Source organism: Strongylocentrotus purpuratus, unplaced genomic scaffold, assembly GCF_000002235.5.
Source record: "Strongylocentrotus purpuratus isolate Spur 01 unplaced genomic scaffold, Spur_5.0 spur5_scaffold_16, whole genome shotgun sequence".
NCBI classification, from domain to species: Eukaryota; Metazoa; Echinodermata; class Echinoidea; order Camarodonta; family Strongylocentrotidae; genus Strongylocentrotus; species Strongylocentrotus purpuratus.
Window position 1 is genome coordinate 1487989 of NW_022145601.1, and position 21556 is coordinate 1509544.

General features: G+C 37.2%; 1 protein-coding gene across 1 annotated transcript; it reads left to right on the forward strand.

Annotated features, from left to right (window-relative positions):
• The first annotated feature begins 297 nt into the window (after positions 1-297).
• LOC115924799 (E3 ubiquitin-protein ligase MIB1-like) lies at positions 298-9864 on the forward strand. Its single transcript, XM_030987634.1, has 4 exons — positions 298-532; positions 5601-5786; positions 9064-9176; positions 9715-9864. Exons 1-4 carry the CDS (start codon positions 298-300, stop codon positions 9862-9864), a joined length of 684 nt encoding a protein of 227 aa, XP_030843494.1.
• Positions 9865-21556: the final 11692 nt, after the last annotated feature.

Consider the following 21556-nt stretch of genomic DNA (forward strand, 5'->3'; position numbering starts at 1 on the left):
AGAGAGAGAGAAAGCAAGAGAGGGGAGAGAGAGAGCAAGAGAGGGACTAGGGAGAGAAGAAAGAAAGAAAAATAAAGAAAATATAGAAACAAAGAGAAAGAAATATATATATATATAGAAAGAGAGAGAGAGAGAGAAAGAGAGAGAAGAGAGAAAGATGAAGGGAGAATTTGGTGGTGAGTTTGAATGCAGTTATATTCACATTAGAAAACAATTATATACAATTAAAAGTTTATTATATTTTTATATCAAAACAGGCCTAAATAAATCAAGTCAGATCAGTTTATCTAAATCAGGATGGTAACCGTGGAGGTTGGACAGCGAGTTGTCCGGAGCACCAGCTGGACATGGCGAGATCAAGACGGCGGTGAGGGTCATCTTGGGACAGTGGTCAAGCTCAAAGATCAGGACCCTCAGGAACCCATTCCTACAGGCTGGGCCAAGGTCAGATGGGATAATGGTTATGGTAACAAATATCATGTCGGGTCCGGTGGCTCATATGATCTTGCGCTCTTTGACAATGCACCCGCAGGTAATTATTCTCTAACTAATTATTGTAACAATTTTTCATTTAGTTTATATTAAAATCTAAATTATAACAAATACATATACTTTAGTATTTTTTGTTCTCGATCTTAGCCGAAAAAAAATGGTAATTCTTGGTATATTGTCGAAGAATTATATTCTTTTAATAATAACCATATATTAAAATTGCAAAGAAAACAATTTACCTAAATAGATGAAAATAAGCTACACCAAATATTACTGCCTTTATTTCTTAATTAATCAAATCGTACAAAATGGAAAGATACAATGCTATACGTAATGATAAAAAAGCTGCCCATGACATCAAGTGACAAGGGCATAGTGTAATGGATATCCATTGTCAAATAAGTGAAGAAAGACATTTGCTATGTTAAAGAACTTTATAATGTTGATTGCATTATGTAATCGAAGCGAATCATTTGTCAAATATATCAATATACCTTGAAGCGACTCATACAAAAATAAAAAAGACAATTTTAATACACAAAAATAGGACTTTAATCAACAGATTTTGTTGAAATGGTCAATGACTGAATATTGTCCATTTTACAGTGACAAGTTCTAAGTTCAATTCAATTCAATTCAAATTCAAAAGACTTTATTTCCGTTAAAAAACAAAACAAATATATACATGTGATAAAGTACAGACAGTTTAAAATATACAAATCATGAGCATTATGTTAAATTAATTTTTAACAAACTGTGAAAATGAGTAAAAGGAAAAAGGAGCACTTGTAGGAAGCTTATGTTAGCTTGTTGATTTAGGCGTCCAATTTAATAAAATAATTACACAGATATAATAACATAATAATGAGTATTGCGCATGGATTTGTTTTACCCCTCCCCCTTCCTTCCAACCCCACCCCCCCCCCCCCACCACCACCACCTCCCCCTCCCCCTTCTTTCTCTCTTATGGTAATTTACAAATTATATTTTATTTTGAAATAGGTATTAAACTAAAACAAATTAAAGGGATAATAGATATATTTTAAGATGTTTCTTGAATGAGTTTAAGTAAACATATTGTGTGAGAGAGGATGGAAGAGAATTCCATACTGTGGGCCTTGTATACCTTACCGATTGTTGCATGTACTGTTTATCAATATTCCAAATGTGTAACTTTAGACTATTTAGAGTATTATATTTATGAATTTAAGAGTTAGTTTAGAACATAGTGGCAAGAGATGATGGTGCATTACCTTTAATACATTTGAATACAAACACAGCATTTTGATATTTATTTAGGCTATAAGTATTGAGGGTATTCAACTGTCTAAATAAAGGTTTAGAATGGGCCAAATAATGAGAATTTGTACAATATCGGAGACAACGCTTCTGAAGTAAAAATAAGGGTTTCAACTTAGAAGGACTTGTATTTGCCCACACGACGTTACCATATGACAAATAAGAGAGAATGAGTGAATTATAAATCATAAACAATACATTTCCTGGTAAATAATACTTCAGCTTTGACAATAATCCTGTAGTTTTACTAATCTTTGTAGAGATCATGGCAATATGGGATTTCCATGACAGTGTTTCATCTATGAGAATACCTAAAAATTGAATATTTGAGACTTTTTCAATAATTGTTTGATCAGTATAATAATGGTGGAACTTGATTTTTCAATTCTCTTCTGTTGCACTGAGCTGTTCTAAAAAGAACACATTTGGTTTTGTCTAAATTAAGCGATAGTTTATTTACCTTTAACCACAGAGATACATTTTTCATGTGTTCATTAAACTGGTCTATCAGTGAGTATAAGTTATTATGGCTTAAGAACAAAGAAGTGTCATCAGCAAAATGTACACATTTCAAGGAATGAGAAGAGTTGCATATGTCATTTATATATAAAAGGAAAAATAGGAGCCCTTGTGGAATTCCAGATTTAATCAGTAATTTGGTAGAACTGTATCCATTATATTCAGTAAATTGGTATCTTTGTGAAAAATAACTCTTAGTCCAATTCAACGCAATCCCTCTGATACCATAATTATCTAATTTCTTAAATGGAATAGAAAAATCAATGGTATCAAACGCCTTGCTCAGGTCCATAAAGACACCAAATATAAACTGTTTTGAATACAAGGCATTAACAATGATATCATGAACAGATATTAAAGCATGGTCAGTAGAATAATGGGTTCGAAATCCAAATTGATTATCATGTAATATATGATGTTTAGAAACAAAATTGTATTTACGATCATATACTAATCTCTCCATGATTTTTGAGGAGCATGACAAAGTTCAAGCATATGATGGGGTGGGGGGGGGGGTTAATTTCCGATTCATATTGACAGCTACACCAATACTGCTAAATAATTTCTTCATTTTTCATCTTCCTTAATCCTTTTTCAAGGTGTGATTCATGTTGGTGTAGTTTGTGATAGCTGTTCAATGAATCCTATAGCTGGCATACGCTGGAAATGCAGTGATGAAAGCTGCCCTGATTATGACCTTTGTACTCCATGCTACATGAATGATAAACATGACTTGACTCATCCATTCACTCGTTTTACCAGCCAGAAAGAAGCAGGGTATGTAAAAAATATATATATATATATATATATATATATATATATATATATATATATATATATATATAAATATTTATCTTAAAGCTTATCTGTACTAGTTTACAGGAGGGATTAGACTGCCCTGAAAGGTCACTTGACTGGTGGTTATCTCATCAACTCAGCTCTCAGTTAACATAAGAAACAAAGGATCAAGGGGGACCAATGGTCACCGATTAGGCATAGTTTGTTATAGAGAGGGCGCAAGTAGCTTTATCTTAAATATGAGATTTTTCTTTTGCTAATTTTACATTAAAATGCAATATATTTTGTGAATATCAATATATCTTTTGTATAAAAGTGGGATAGCAAACTGGAAAACTAACTTTTTCAGGACTTAGGCCTACTCAAGAAGTGGGGGCAATGGGGACATTGTCCCTCCAAAGTGAAAGATAAGTAGATAGACCCCCTTCCACCCCAGGATGCATACAATTCAGGTTATTTTGGTAATATTGTTAATAATTCATATGAAGATTGTGATTTCAAGGATTTCTATTTCTTGTTAAAGCCTTGGGAACTTTTTAGTCATACAGAAAAAACACTTATAACAAGTGCTCTAATTAAACCTTGTTTTACCCCCTGCAGGAAAACTTTTGGCTTCTGAAATTTGAGTTGGAACTGTCTCAAAATGCATTTACCTTTTTTGATGTATTTGATCGAGTTAGCTCCACACAATCTGATTGTTCTAAAAGCTTCAGAGGCCCCCCCCCCCCCACTTTTTCAAGCACCTGAAAAGTGCCCCTTTTTACATAGGAATAGTGCCCCTTTTACTTTGACAAGTGCCCCTTTTAAATAGTAAAAGTGCCCCTTCCTTATTCACCTCTGATATAAAGTGCCCTTTTATTTTCACACATGCCCCTATTCCTTCGACAAGTTTCCATTGTCCTTTGCAAAAAGCAAAGCAAACTTATTATAAATGCCCCTATCAAAATCTGATGGGGAACCCTTTTCCGGCGAAAAATGCACATTTCCTATTCTCATGACTGACTTTTTTCATCCCTGGGTAGGGTCTCTTTTTGAAGGAGTAAAAAGTGCCCCATTTTCACATCTTATAATTACTCTTTTCCTATCATCATTAAACGTGCCCCTAATTTCAAGCGACTAAGAGCAATTTCCCCCAAAGCTCGCTCGCTACGCTTGCACGCATTTATTGATGATAAACGTATGTTACTTCTCAAAAGTCTTTTCAGTCTTCCGTTTTAAGAATGTGCTTATAACCCCATCAGGATTGGGTTTTTCCTCTTTATAAGAAGTAATTTTTCGCACTGCGACCTCACAAATGTTAAACTTTTCCTCGCTCGCTCGCAAATAATTTTTCAGACCATCACACCCAGCTGCAAATTATGATGCTTAAGCGATATCTTGTATGATGTATAAAGTGAAACAAATATTGAAAACATCCCTGATAATGTAATCACAGTGTAGGGGTATATACCAATGTCTAAAAAAAGGTATATTTTCGCTTTGAGATTTCCCTTTGTAGGTGCCCTTTTTTCCAGAAAGTTCCCTTTTTTCTTGCCCCCCCCCCCCACTTTGGAATAGCTTTGTATAATTCTCTTAAAAATATTAAAAAGAGACTTGTTTGTTTTCTCAGGACACAAGTAACACCTCGATTTGGAGAAGCGAAGACAGTTTCCAGAGGGCTGTGTCCAGAGGCAGAGGTCCGTAGAGGGAAGGATTGGCAAGGAGATGATGAAGATGGTATGAAATTCATATGTTTCACCCATTCCATTTATTTTCTTTCATTTAGGGTTCTCCTATTTGGCAATGCAATACCTGAAAAATTGTGATTTTAGTAACTTTTTTCAAAATTGTAATTATAAATCACCATAAACTTTAGCAAAGCAGTAACAGAATTTAGGACTGAAATTTTGATTTAGTTTTTTTTGTTTTTTGTTTTGTTTTTAGCCCAGCCACTTTGATTGTTTTGTTTGGTCTGTCTCCATGAGTGCCTGTTTACCACACATGCCATTTTGCACAAAACAGTAAACAATTGATGGAAGGATTGCTTTGTGTAACTTAATGTCAGTGCAAAACCAACCATTTCAAATCTTAATTATAACTCTTGTAACCTTGCAAAACAGTTTTTAATCTCAATCTCATAAATAAAATGTGGTACAAGGGGAGGGATATTTTTGTGGTATATAAAGAGTTAACAGACTAGTAGATTTATACTCTTACCTAGCACATGTCTTTATTATTCAGCTAAATTTGTGGTCACTCTCAGTACTTCAACAAATGAAGTTTACAGACATGCCCCTGATCAATAAATATTTAGAATGTATGGCTTACATTTAGTAAAAAAGTTGGCATGTACCTGAAGTATTTTGTTATGGACCAATACAAATTAATCTGAATCTGAATCTGAATTATGTCTTGTGATTATTGAGTTATTAATTGATAATACTTTATTTTGTTTAGCTTTTCATATTTTGTCTAAAGGCGTTGCCTGATTGAATATTCTCTCGATGATTCAGGTGCCAGTGGGACTGTTCTTGACATATGTCCCTTCTCTGAAAGGCCACGATCAGGCGTCACTGTTTGCTGGACTCAGTCTAAACAGGTCATTACTCATAGAGTTGGATTTGATGGGAAAATGGATCTGAAATACACCACAGCAGGAACAGGGATAGGTTACTACGCTACACATCTCCCTGTTTTAGGTAATGTATCAAGCAGTTTGTCATCTAGTTCCACAATTGGCTTCTCTATTTCATTTTTTCTTCATTCACTTTTTAATTTCGGATTACACACGTATTTTTTGCTCTACCTGTTGTGTACTTTCCATTACTCTTACCTAAATGATCATCTTCATCACTGTAACGAGTATTGGTATTGGTAGCTTTCATAATTATTAGAATCATAAGTATCAGGAATACCAACATCATCATCCTCCTCATCATCTTCATCATCTTCATCAGCTTCATCATCATCATCATCATCATCATCATTATCATTATCATCGTCATTATCATCATCATCATCATTATCATTATCATCGTCATTATCATCAACACAATCACCATCCTCTCCATCATCAACAGCACTATCATTATGATCATCATCGCTTTTTTTTTCTAAGAACTTTATATGTCATCCGTCGTGTTCATCTCCTTTTTCGTCACGTATAGCGATCCAACGGATCACCTCTTAATTTTCGAAAATGAATATTTTCGAATTTGTATAAACTCAATAATCCTTAAACCGATCCGTACCCTTTGGCAAATGTAATGAGATCACGATATGCGCTTTCTGAAGAAAACAAAAATGTATAAAGGATCATGCAGAGCGAATACTTCAAAATGGCGCCGAAGATGGCGTTTTTTGTGTGAAAAATACGCAAACTGTGTTAAACTCGTCATAACTCCAAAACAATTATAGCTAGCCCCATGACCCTTGGCAATAACATGTTCAAGATTATTTGACAGCTGTGCGCCAATTTCCAAAATAAATGATAAGGTTAACAAAAAGTTATGGCAAAAAACACATTTTACCTGTCCATTTGAAGCCCTCGTCATGCATGAATGAACACAATATTTGCTTCACATTTAGGAATATAATGACGGCAAAGGAATCTCCTTCGATTTGATACCAAACAAGTGGTACCTCATCGCAGAAAAATTTTCCACACATTTCACACAATTTTTCAAAATCATTCACCATCCTCCCACGCCACATGATTTGCCGCTTGCATACAATTTGGGGTATTTTTACGGATATGTGTTAGCTAAGCACTCTATACATTTTGTAAATGATGTTGATGTTTTGAGCGAGTAGGAAAACCCGTTCTATGTAACATGGGGACTGGAAGTGGAAGCAGAGAAGTTTTTAGTGATAAGATGATGGTTTGGTAGATCTCCCCCCCCCCCCCACACTCAGTGTTATTTAGGGTACTCGTATGCGTGTTCCCTCCTTTTTTAAAAACACCCCCCTAGATCCGGTGTGTAAAAATCAATACGGGTCAGATTTTTGTGTACTACGAGCCGGACTTTTTTGCGTGAAAAGTACGAACATTTTGGGAACACGCGTGCGGTCCTTGCGACCCTGGGGTGGGGGGAGGGGGGCGGGGGTAGATCTCTCTGGAAGTTTCTTGCGGTAAGTTAGTTACCAGTTAAGGTGTGCATTCGGGAAGCGGTGTACACGGGCTTGGTGGTTTTGTTGTGTTGGTTTTCGTATCACAGTTGCTGACTCTCGGGAGTTTGACCAGGTAGTTTACCGCGGTTTTACAGCAATTTGCTGTGATTGATTGATTAATTGTTGTGTGGCGCGCTGGCGGGGATAAAGCCAGAGATTTTGTTGGTGAACGGTTATTTGTTGTTCCAGTTTTATAGTGTCTGGAGAATTAGTCTAGCTTTTAGTTTTGTTGTTTAAGTAACTGTTCGTGTGTATACAGCCCACGCGGTAGCATTAGTGTTAGCCTACGTTTTCAGACACGTTTGAGTTTAAAAAATATTCACATTTGTCAAAAGAAAGGAACGACTGACCTATCGGATTACCTTATGCATCTCAATGACGAATTAAAGTCTAGTTTTCGACGGGCCCGGCCCCCCTTGATCCCCCCAAAAGGATTTTTTTCAAAGAAAAAAAAAGAAGAATTTTCTCACAAATTGGGCAACAAAAAAAAAGTAGAAAACGAGTGTTCTTAACCCCCCCCCCCCAACTTATCCACCGACTGGATTAGCCGCTGCTAAATATTTTCCCACGAATTTCCCCCCCCCCCCACTCTTGCTGCCGGCTGGATCCGCCCCTGTTCCTGAGAAAAGGAAAATCATGCTTTTAGATCTGAAATTAATCAAGTATTAAAAAAAAAAAAAAATTATCATTGTACATCATTCGAAAGCTCATGCTATCCTTTTTCTACATGCCATTGTTAAAACCATGAACAAGAAGTCACGCAAGACAAATTTCAGACATTCTGAATTAGAAGTAAGACACCAATTGGCCAAAAAAGTTAATGGCTGCTACATTTGGTTCATTACGCTCTTTAAAGGTAAAACAAAGTTTTGGTATGGGTCATGAATTTGGTCCAAATGAACATTTTGGGAGCATATGCGATCCTACAATATTCAGTGATCATTGTCGCGGTTGAAATTGAGTCTAAAGTTATGAAATTGTAAATAAAAAAACTCTTCATGTCGTATAGCTCCCTCCCGAGGTCAAGATATTAATTGAGCTATAAAACAATGTTTCTTGACTAAAATCGACCAATTAGCTATTGGAAATTCTATATCACAACTACATATTCTGAGATTTTCATGGTCGCAGCTTCCATTGTACGGTCGTAGGCGCTATTGGAAGTTATGAAATTGTAAATAAAAAAACTCTTCATGTCGTATAGCTCCCTCCCGAGGTCAAGATATTAATTGAGCTATAAAACAATGTTTCTTGACTAAAATCGACCAATTAGCTATTGGAAATTCTATATCACAACTACATATTCTGAGATTTTCATGGTCGCAGCTTCCATTGTACGGTCGTAGGCGCTATTGGAAATATATCAAAATTTACCGGGAGCACCGGTAAATGTTTATATTCAATTTTTCTCGAAAGCAGAAGTGTTTTAGGGCTAAATTTTCTAGTGTTTATAATACACCCACAGGGGCATCCAAATATATCAAAATTGTAAAGAATCACTATCCACCCAATTTTCAAAATTTCCCAAAACTTTGTATTACCTTCAAGAAAGGGAAATTATATGGCATTATTTATCGTAGGAAATAAATATCATTAAAAAAATAATGATCTCTTATATTTTTAAGTGACTTTCGATTTTTGCAATTATTATGATGTAATTAACTTTATTTGATTATTCGGTAAAACAAACAACATCAACTTTGAGCGGCATGTCGTGCTCTTTTGATAAAGACATTTAATATAAAAACTCAATTTATTCTAATGTCAAACCTCGTAACTTCATTGATGTGGTTATTTTGATAACAGGTAAAGAGGTTGGTTTGAAGGTTGGAGATCTGGTAGCTATTACTCTGGACAGCGAAACTTTGCATAGTATGCAACAAAAAGAAGGGAGCGAGTGGTTACCAGAAATGGGAAATGTGAGTAGCGTGATACAAATACAAATAATTAGATAAACAAACAAACAAACAACAAATGTACACAAAGATTTAAGCAACCAAATAAATAAGACAATTTTGTAAACATTTTTTACCACCTAAATTCAAGTAAAGGAAATGTTAACAAATACAAACAAATAATAACAACCAAATAAATGGATGCAAAGATAACTAAAAACAAATAATCAAACAAATGTGTAACGAACTATTATAAACGAACTATCTATTGTTAGCAGAAAACATCATATGTGTTGCAGAGGAGCTGTGAATAACACAAGTGAAGTTAGCTACACAGCTTCATGTGAAAGCAAACACCTGTAGTTTTATGAAGTATATTTAAAGTGCCCCCCCCCCCAATATCTAAATACATGAATAGATGTATATGTTTGATTTGTGTATATACGGTAACATACCAAGTAGAATAGGGTTGTGTTGATATAAAAATAAACATTTAATGATCATTGTCACGTGGAATACCTTCTAATTCCATTGATCTTCATTTCCCACTGTACCCTTTCAGCTGTATGGGAAGGTTGCCAAGGTTACTGGTATCGACTCAAGCGGGTTTGCAGAGGTCACTTACCCTGAGAAAGAAAAAAAACCTCTCACCTTCAATCCAGATGTACTGAACAAGGTATGGTCTGAAGTTCTACGTCACTTCCTCTTGTGACAAGTGCTCTGCAGTAAATCCTAACTTCAACCTTGGACCCAACACTATAGCTAACCCTAACCCTAAAACTAACTCTGTACTTTTGACGAAATAAAGCCCCACGCAATAGTTGCCAGATAAATTTTCGGAGTATCATCATCTGAACGTTGATTAGAGAAATGACATGAAGAAAGTCAATAGTAAAATAGAAAGATGTAAAAACATTGCATTAAACATGTAGTGTAGTGTAAACAGGGTATAAAATGTAAATAAATAAGTGAAATAGCATTGATGATAACTATTGATATGTTTCTTGAATTGAGGGATGTACATGCTGTATATATAACCTATGTTTCCATGGTTGCTCAAATTGAACTTCACCTCATTTTCCTTCCTACATGTAATATCACATCTGCCAGAGATTTATTTGTATTTATGTGTCATGTTTACTGACTGTAATTCCCCTTCTCTGTATGTTTGTCATGGCTTGTCCCTCCCTCTGCCTCTATTGCCCTCTCTTGCTTACCCCCTTCTCTATATCTCTGTTATTCACACACACACACACACCCACACACACACACCCACACACACCCACTAAAACACACACACACACTCACACACTACCACAAACATGCTCACCCACACCCTCTCTCTTACACAATCTCTCTCTCTCTTTCTTCTCTCTTTAATACAGTGTATCATTTTCATTACTTTCTCCATTAAATATATATTTACCCAATAAACAAAACACTAAAAAGTAACCTCTTTTGGGAGTGTATTTTACGTGATTTTAAAGTATGGTGCCTTTTGAACTAAATTTAAACGTTATCGACACATGCCTTCATTTAAACAAAAAAGGTACTCCTGTTCACGTTTTCATCTAACCTAAAAACCACCAATTTATCACGCGACAGGAGTAACGTGATTCCACTTATCTCTGTAAATCACGTGTTTATGACCAAATATCCACTTGACCAAGCAACGAGTTTTTTGTCCGTTAACCGATGGTGGTGATAAATAAGTAATTATTTGGTCTTGTAAGCACCTTAATCGATTGGTTTCACAGGTTATCCAAGGTTGATGGTAATAATCACGTTACTTTCACCGGCTAATTGTCTTATTGTTCTATCCGTGAATCTCTGGTTATATTAAATTAGTAATTATTACGTGTCTTAAAACACCTTTTTAAATGGTTTCAAATTTACCATAACTTTCTTGGTTATGATCATGTAGCTAAAACTGATTACTAATCTAAGCTGTGAATCCATGATATTTAGGTGTGAAGAATAAGTATTTTTTAGGTGTATTAAAACACCTATTTAAATGGTAGTCAAAGTTGCCAGCAATTCCGCGGTGATGATCTCGTGACTCAAACGGATTATTAATCTAAGCTGGGCATCGATGATTTTTAGGTGTGAAAAATAAGTCATTATTAGGTGTCTTAAAACACCTATTTAAATGGTAGTCAAAGTTGCCAGCAGTTCCGCGGTGATGATCTCGTGACTCAAACGGATTATTTATCTAAGCTGTGCATACGTGACTTTTAGGTGTGAAGAATTAGTCATTATTAGGTGTCTTAAAACACCCTTTTAAATGGTTTCAAATTGACCATAACTTTCTTGGTTATGATCACGTAGCTAAAACTGATTACTAATCTAAGCTGTGAATCCGTGATATTTAGGTGTGAAGAATTAGTAATTATTAGGTGTCTTAAAACACCTATTTAAATGGTAGTCAAAGTTGCCAGCAGTTCCGCGGTGATGATCTCGTGACTCAAATGGATTATTGATCTAAGCTGGGCATCGGTGATTTTTAGGTGTGAAAAATTAGTCATTATTAGGTGTCTTAAAACATCTATTTAAATGGTAGTCAAAGTTGCCAGCAGTACCGCGGTGATGATCTCGTGACTCAAACGGATTATTAATATAAGCTGGGTATTCCGTGATTTCCAGGTGTGAAAAATGAGTTATTCTTGGGTGTCTTGATGGTTTCACAGTTACAATCTAAGTTCCGTGGTGATAATCCCGTGACTGTTGGCATATTTCTATTTTCACCAGCTGATAACTGACTGTTGGCATCTTTTCATTGCACCAGTTGATAACTGGTCTGTGTGCATATTTCCAGTTGCACCAGTTGATGACTGCTGGCTGACTGTTGGCATATTTCCAGTTAAACCAGCTGACACCAATAAATTTGCATATTGACTGTGGGGTGCGTGTAGATCTATGTTTTTTAAACAATTTATCTGAATGTACAGCATATTTCTTAATTACTGATGATTTTGTAATATGCAATTCATTTTGAAAATACTACAAATATAAATTACCAGTTTTTAGGACATTTCGCTACTTCGTATAAATTACATTTAATTAAACATGAATAAGGGAAACATTAACTAGAACTAAAATAATTTCAATAAAATATAAGTATATGACAAAATTTCGATTACTTAAATTATGTTAGTCTACTTATTACCAATGCCTTTACATTGGAAATACAGACGTACCAGTATTGAAGTGTTGTTGCTGTTCAACTAGTTGGAAGTTTTACCAAATGGTTCTAATGGCTTAGCTAGACCAGTTGAATTCTACCTGGTCTGGATCAATTGAATCATTTAGCCCATTTCAATTTCCGGGGTTACCAGTTGGCATTAACTGGTTCATCAACTGGACCAGTTGCAACTAGCTTTCTCCTCTGGGATGTTTGCAACCACCCCCCCCCCCACCCCTCTAATCCCAAACTGCTTCCGGTGCGCCTGGACGTAATTATGGAAGATCCAAAACACGATGTTCAGAAACGGGATGAGAACGTCATTATTTTGGTTCATTTATTGTGTAACATTTGCGTAATTATTGGGTTGAACGCAGGTTACAGTAATATATTTCCTCTTCGACGTAAATTTCACGTGAATAAAGAACATGATTCATCTCAAGTCAGCCTCGTAATATTCACGTGAATTTCACGCAGATATTTTGACCAAAACTATCACTAACGCTTCACGTGTTTCTGTGACGCGATAATTTCGTTTATGAAGATGTAATTTCATAACCAAACAAACACGGGAGTATTAGGTTTCCAAACCATGGTCTCCAAGGTAGAGATAATCACGTTATTATAATGGTGATATTGCAGTGACAATTGCGTGATTTAGTGTACGTGTGTTTTAAGTGACCTAGTGCAATAAACGTATTAACACATTTACGTAAATGTCCGGTGTTTGAAGAACGTAACTCTCCTCAAGTCGATACCTTAATATTGACGTAATTTTCACGTGATTTTGTTTATTGGGTATATATGTCCAGGTGCCTAGGCTAGGTAAGGGAGACCGAGTGCAGATCAGTAAAGACTTGACGTTTGTGAGGAATGTTCAAGAAAGCAGTCGAAATGGATGGTCGGATGGCATGGAAAAGGTCAGTCAAACAAAACTTCTATACAATATGAAGTTCTATATGAATTGTTAACACTTTATGTCTCCATAGAGTACCAAGTTCGGTACCAGTGAGCATAATTTTTTTGTTTTCGTATCTAACCCCGGAATTGAAAAAGTCGCGCCGAACAATATTTCGCTCAGGGGGGGGGGGGGGGGTGGCAGGTTTTTGTGATCTCTCACTAAAATATATATATATATATATATATATTTCTTAAATAATATTTATTTTAAAAAACAATATAAAAAAATCAGGGGGGGCAGGCCCATCGGGTTCACATTGAAACATGTACTAAAGGAACCTGTCTACAACAAACATATTTTTTGTTTCCCTTGGGCAGTCGCTGTAGACAGGTTTGACTGTATATTAAACGTTACATCATCTCTGTTTCAATCTCGATACTTCACTTCTATTTTAGTATCTAGGACTGGAAGGGACAGTGATAAACGTTACAACAGCCAGGTGCGATTGATTGGTTAGGAGAGGAACAAGCCTTGGGATTTTGATGTAAGACTGTTCTTTTAAAAGATGTTTACTATGTCCAAAATAGATAATCAATCATTACTTCATGCCTATTTTCAGTGTCTAGGAATGGAAGGGACGGTGATGAACGTTGATTCATGGCACAATAGCCAGGTACAATTAATTGGTTTGGAGAAAATGAGGTCATGGCATCCGTGCTCCTTGGTCCTCGTCAAGAAGAACTCATCAGATGATGACGAGCAGGGTGCTGAATCTACAGGCCTCAAGCTAGGTGGGTTGAATATCAATGATTTATGAAGACATTGGCATATTTAATAACCTTGCTGCTACCCTTGTCAAAGACAATTTTCTCTCGGCAATTTTTGCTGTAGTCCCCCATGTTTGGTATTAGCACCAAGGCTATTATCCTCTGGTAAGAACCCTTGATCCTATTTAATACAACCTTTTACCAATGACAAGTTGCAATAATTGTTATTAGCTTTTGAAACTTTTGTGTTTGATCGGTTGTGAGCAAATCTGTCATCTAATTTTGACACTTGTTGCTGATAACAAGGATCCTGAATAAATTAAGGCCTATTGTAGAGATGTCATGGTCTACTTTAATACGTAATGAGAATGTGGATCACATGGTTCACGGTTCTAATCGTGCCGCGACACCAATGTCGTTTGGCAAGATATTAATCTACATTTGCCACTCTCAATCCTGGTGTTAAATGGGGACCCGGAAGGAAGTGAACGTCAATATGTTTGGATTGGCCGATTTACTCCCCAGTAATGTACGGGTTGGCAATAAAATCCAATGACTCTGGTACAATGTAACGTGCTTAGGAACGTATTATTAAAAAAAAATACCATACAAACGTTAATATTGTTATCATTGGTATCTTCTATTACAGATCCAGATGGAAGCGGAGAACTTAGTGAACTCGTCACAGCCTTTGTATCACTACTCATGGCAGAAGTTGGCAGCTCATTCGATAGTGATTCAGGCGAAGGAGGTGAATAATCTTTCACAAGGATCAATCAGTATGTCGCAAGACCTGTATAGATTCAACTACTGTTTTAATCTTGGGAGACATAAAGTCCAGTAGCCTTTCATTTGGAAAATATGGTTACTACACATGGAGTCACTGGTGATGATGATATAGGAAGGTCTTAACATATTTCTGATTGTCGATTTGTGGTCTTTCTAGGTAACTCCTTGGGACTGTAATTAGCAACCGAATCCAATGATTTGGTATGTAATAATAATTATAATGTAAAGTGCTTGGGAGCGTAGTATTAAGTACCATTCACATGTTAATATTGCTATCATTGGTATCTTCTATTACTGATCCAGAAACTAAAATGCTCAAAGTCTTGCTAGCACTACTCAAGACAGAAGCTGGCAGCTTATCCGATAGTGATTTAGACGAAGGAAGTGAAGAATCTCAACTGATCAAGGCTGCTATGAGAGGCAATGTTGAACGTGTCGTGGAGATTTTATCAATATCACCAGAAAAGGTTAACCTATTTTAATTCAAAACTGTAAATCCAAACAGTTTCAGGGCATTACACTTTTGTGAATCTTGCCCATTGACATAATGCATGACATTTTCTTGTTTTCCGATATGTCTTTCAATACGGAGTTGAATTTTGTATAATGTACATCGAGTTCCCAGTATAGTCAGGTCAATATACGGTAAAAAAAAATTAAAAAAAACCCAACCCAAAAAAAAATGCAACAAAAGTTTTTTCAACGGTTTCTAGTAGTATTCGACCTCAGGAATAACATACTAAAAGTAGACCAAAATCAAAGCTTCAGAAAGCTGTTTTTTCAAGATGGCGTCCAAGATGGCCGCCGATACCTTAAAATGGCCATAACTCACTTATTATTCATCCTAGATACATAATGTTGGTGTCTATCTCACGGTTTCGGGGGTCAAAGAATCCATTGAGACAAATAAGAATGGTTTGTGATGGTCTACGACACCCACAAACCCAATATGGCGTCCAAAATGGCCGCCATAACATAAAAATGGCCATAAGTCACTTATTATCCATCCGAGAGACATAAGTGAGGTGTCTATGCTACGGTTTTCGGGGTCATAGAATCCATTAGGATAAATTAGAACGTTAAGCAGTAGTTCAGGAAACTATGAAATCCAATATGGCGTCCAAAGGGCCACAAAACCACTAAGATTTCTCAATACAGGGCGCACTTTATGAACAGGAAATGAACTTATAATGTTTCTCTCTCACCCTAATGGCGTCACTCCCTCCCCCCCCCCCCCCCCCCCCCCCCCCAAGAAAGGGTCAATTCAACTATTGACAGGTCATTGTCAACACTGAGGGAGGGGGCCGAGGGGGGGGGGTGACAAAGACAAATTAACAACTAATAATGATATCTAGACACACATTCATAATACCTACCATACAACGAAAAATGTTTAAAGACACTCAGTAGTCAGCTCTCATGGGGAATTCGACACCGTTCGGATGTTTACCCAATAACAGGTGTTGTCAATCACCAGGGTTAGCCTTCAGTTGTATGACCATTAGACCTTATATAATGCTTTGCTTTCCCCTCACCCGAACTACTCTCGAGTATTCTCCGAGGGATTATAGGGGGAATTCTTGACTGACCTACGGGTTTGCTGCGTGCGGATTTGCCGTTAATCGTATTTCAACCAAGTCTGGTGTCAGCAAATTATGGCCTTCTGCACATGGAAACTGACGCGTGACTCCCTTTAAAACCTCGTGCTGTTCATGTCATCTTATAGCGAATACACATACAGATCTTCATGTACCTTCTGAGGAATGTACTTTAGTAAGGAAAAATCATCTTCTGCTTATATCAAGTGACTCGTTATATGGGTTGTGGCATACATTAAGTTGGCAAGGTCCACACACACACTCTGTTACTTGTAGTCCGTAACCTCTGCATGTATAGTGAGGTGTGCTACAAGCAGTATAAAGAAGTCGCAATGAATCAACTTAAGAAGATTACTATGTGCAGTCTCCGTATTTGACATCAGTGGAACCAGATGATTGTCCTCTAATTTACAGCCCCAGTCTGTGACATCCATATCTTCTCACTCTCCATCCATGCCATGACTTGGTAGTCCGGGAGGGGGGGGGGGGTAATCACATATTAAGACATATGGGCGTGTGCCGCTCTTTACTTTTTAACAAAAAATCCCTAAACACGGGCTTTACCTCGAGAAAAATTGTATCGTAATGATGCAACTGGGTCATTACAGCGGTCACCAAACATGACAGACATTGCTTTGATACCAAGTTCCTCTAAGTTAGTTACTTTGGCTGACTTCTGGCTTCTGGAATACTGCTTTTTTTTTTCCTATTCCGAATATTTGGGAAGTCGGATCACAATCGGTGTAGGCATCCAGAAAAAGTAGTTGTGAGCACAGTTCACGTACCCAGGTCCTCTTCCAACTGCTTACAATTCTAGACCTTTGGAGCCTTGGCTGCATTATAAGAGTGGATGTATAGTTCCCTGCTATCTGTTCCAAGGATTTTGCGAAGTCCAGTTCCTTTTATCAGGGTACCGATTGCTTCCAGCTAAATCATGAAGGTTTGGAAGCAACCTAATTGCAGTCAATCCCTTTCAGTGGGCTATTCTGGGGGTACATCAATGATTATAGCTCAGCGGCCTTCCAATATGCGGTTTTCACAGTCTCGTTCAAAAGGAAAGACAAAGCTACGACTCTGGGAGAGATTTCGAAAGTAAGAATTGTACCTGAACAAACCATAAATGCTGCTTTGCTTTGCTGTTTTAACGGTGCCTGGTAGTTTAAAAAACAAGGGAGCTTTAAGTAGCAGAGGTGATGAGCTTGGAGCTCAGCCCGTTCCGACTTGCACTTTTCGAGGCTAGGAATGTCTTTCGGAGGGCTGAAAAGCCTCAGCTAGCTCATGCTATAACTGATCATGCAAGTAAAGTGTCAAATGAACCCGTGAAAGAACACAGAACAGTATGATGGTGGTTCTTTGGTGCATCGGATACCATGGAAGACAGGAGACAGCTATGGCAGAATACATAGCACGACCATATGCTCATTTCACAACCCCCCCCCCCCACTATATGGTACTGCAAATGTAGTTTTTGACGGCTATGGTGGAGGGCCGTCAATTAATGATAATACACACCAGCGACGTAAGTAGAATGCCCATCCAGTTGTCAGATTCAATGCAGACACAGTATTCTCAGGCAAGGAGGATGAGTTTTTATCAAGAGACTACAATAAGCAGGGACTCATAAAACTCATTAGTGAGGAACTGAGGAAGAGTAATTGCACCGTCATCTATGTATCCGGGGATGCAGATGTACATAAAGCTGTATTGAATTCTTCTCGTCGTCAGTCTACTATTCTGATTTGAGAAGGCACTGACATATTAGTGTTACTCTTGCATTACGTGGATGTAGATAGCAGGGTACTTTACTTCCGGTCTGGCAATGCGGCCAAGGCTCCGAAGGTGTATAACATTGAGCAGTTGAAAGTGGACCTGGGTAAAGATCTATGCTCACAACTACTCTTTCGACATGCCTACACTGGTTGCGATTCGACTTCCAGGATATTCGGAATCGGAAAGAGAGCAGTCCTCGAGAAGCTTGCGAAATGCAGCCCCACTTAAAAATCCAGTGCTAGTACTTTCCTTCTTCCAAGTCAGCCAAAGGAATAGAGGAACTTGGTACCGAAGCAATGTCTTTCATGTTTGGTTGCTGCTGTAATGACTCACTTGCATCATTACGATACAACTTGTTCGTCAAGACTCCCTCCTACACCAGCCTCCACCAAATTCCACTCCTTCAGAACATACTACCAAGTCATGGTGTGGATGGAGAGTGAATAATAAGACATGGACGTCACAGACTGGGGCTGGAAATTAAAAGACAATCACCTGGTTCCAGTGATGTGGAATACGAAGACTGCCGTGCTGCTTGTAAGACACCTCGCTGTACATGCAGATGTTACGGACTACCATGCAACAGTGTGTGTGGACCTTGCCAACTCGAATTATGCCACAATCCATAGAATGAGGCAGAAGATAATAATAATAATAATAGCTAGTTCTTATATAGCGCTTTTCAAGACCGAAGGCCCTCTCAAAGCGCTTTACAGATATATATATTATTACCCCGGTCATAGGATTCAGGCTTACCCGCACACAATGTATGCATATTCTCCACTCCCTGGGGATAATTTATTCTTACTCAAATACATTCCTCATCAAAATGAAGGTACATAAAAAATCTGCATGTGTATTCGCTATAAGATGACATGAACAACACGAGGATTTTAAATCGTATGGTGGGTGGGTAGTATGAATGTGTGTCTAGATATCATTATTAAGTTGTTACTTTGTCATTGTAACTCCCCTTCCCCTAGTGTTGACAATGACTGTCAATAGTTGAATTGACCCTTTTTCTGGGGGGGGGGGGAGGTGGGTGACACCATAAGCCTAAGGGTGAGAGAGAAACATTATAAGTTCATTTCCTGTTTATAAAGTGCGCCCTCTATTGAGAAATCTTAGTGGTTTTGTGGCCCTTTGGACGCCATATTGGATTTCATAGTTTCCTGAACCACTGCTTAACGTTCTCACTTGTCCCAATGGATTCTCTGAGCCCGAAAATCATAGCATAGACACCCCAATTATGTTTCTCGGATGGATAATAAGTGATTTATGGCCATTTGTAGGTATCGGCGGCCATCTTGGACGCCATATTGAAAAAAACAGCTTTCCAAACCTTCGATTTTGGTCTACTTTTAGTATGTTATTCCTGAGGTCGAATACTACGAGAAACCGTTGAAAAACCTTTTGTTGCAATTTGTTGGTGGTCAAACCATATCTTGACCTGACTAGTAGAAGTTTTATTATTGCAACTTTAATACATAGTTCTAAGCTGCTTTATTGATATGTAATTTATCTGTTTGCACATCAAATCCTTTAAAGGCAAGCATCGTGGTATCACTCATTACTATCACACATATATCAGAGGTCCCAGTTTTATCTCGGCTTAATGCTTGTATCCTTGCACATGGTTTTCTCCCACATTTGTCCCTCTCAAGTGAATTAAATGGGTAATGTTTGGGTACTGATAATTGCAGGTCCCTCGGGAAGAGCCATATTGATATAAGTGAGGCTACCTAATAGGCAAATGTCTCTGTACTTTCATGCTTATTATATCACAGGCAAATGCAAAAATTGGAGGGAAGACTGCCCTACACAGCGCAGCTGCCTATGGTCATCTTGAAATAGTCCAGGCACTTCTTAAGTCAGGGGCTGAGATAGATATCAAGGATGATGGCGGGAACACTCCACTTCTTTACTCTGTCGAAGGGTAAGTCATGCGACAGGCGGTGATCTGACATTTGCTTCAGCAACAATCACTATGGTGACACTTGCTCTGACAAGTAAAGGGTTAAGGCTCGCTGCAAACAAAACAAACGCTGATGTTATTTTTACATTTAGATCAATGGAAAGGATAGGCTACTATTAAAGGTCCTGTGCATATTCAATGAGCACTGTGCCTTATACATGTAAGACACAGAAATGTGAGGAGTATTACACTTTACGTCATCGTATAAAAACGTTTTACCGGGTCATATCTGAACGAGATCTTATATAGTGTTGGGTTGTGTTTGGATTATAGGTAAGGCTAAGGCCTAGGTTATACAGTGCGTATCAACAAAAAGTTTACCAAACTTTGGTGGCTTCTTATTATAAAGCTATAACCTGTATGACCTTAAATCATATTTTATTGTATGGAATAACTAATACCCTTTCTAATGAAACCATTTTGAAAATTTAGCTGCCAAGGATGACTGAACAGCAGGTTTTTCAAAAAGTATTGTCAAAATCCTCTTGTACCAATTTTGGGATGAATCAATGAATGCGTGTCAAAAGCCAAAATGTGTGTGTTATGTCATTCCAAAACAATTGTCCTTTTATTTACATTGGCTATGAGGCAGTTGAAAAAAAGTGTTAACATCAACTCAAACTCAAATAAATTTAAATTACGAGCAAAATTTATGAAATTCTCTTCGTAATGATGATTACAAGTTTAAAGTTTCTCTTCAAACGTATTTATTCCATGTTAAAATTGTACACTCATGAACTCAGCGTCCAACACTACATGTACTTCTTTGTTTCTAAGTGGATTTTCTAATGTGTATGACTTTTTCTTGTAATTCTTTCCTTTCTATTTGAAGCGCATAGGGACATGCTATCCTGTAATGTGTTATGCGCTATAAAAGAACTGAGTATTATTATTATTATTACAATATTGACTTTATTCGCATCCCTTGTTCGAGGTAACTTTTTCCTTAAGTGATACAAAATGGATAAAGTTTATTTGGGATGTTATGTTATTTTCAATGAAAGCCTGCTGTCAATTTATTTAATATTTTTCACCATAATTGTTCTTTCTTGCATTTGGGTTTAGTAACCTTAGAGTTTTCCATCGCTATTCGAAATAAACACCTTACGTTCCCTACGCGTGTGAAATGGTGCAGTGGACAAGTGTGAGCAGATAAGTTAGTATGATGTCTAAAATAATTGCAGGTTATCCTGTCGATTTAAAAAAATGTTCTGTGAAAGCCTAGTTGCATTGCATCATTTTAAACATTTAAGCACTGAATTAACTTAGACCGAAGAATCACATGCATATGGCCTGACCCACATTGATTCATTTAGCCCAAACTTGGAACAAGGCGATTTTGACAACATTTTTAAAGACCCTGGTGGTCATTTACCCGTGGCAGAAATGTTATGAATAGGGTATAATTGGACGAAAAATAAGT

What these genes read in the sequence shown, in the direction of transcription:
- LOC115924799 (XM_030987634.1), top strand. Translation starts at nt 298, where the DNA reads ATGGTAACCGTGGAGGTTGGACAGCGAGTTGTCCGGAGCACCAGCTGG. An exon ending in CTTTGACAATGCACCCGCAG is followed by an intron (nt 533 to 5,600) that starts GTAATTATTCTC and finishes TCGATGATTCAG; the next exon opens with GTGCCAGTGGGACTGTTCTT. An exon ending in GGTTACCAGAAATGGGAAAT is followed by an intron (nt 9,177 to 9,714) that starts GTGAGTAGCGTG and finishes GTACCCTTTCAG; the next exon opens with CTGTATGGGAAGGTTGCCAA.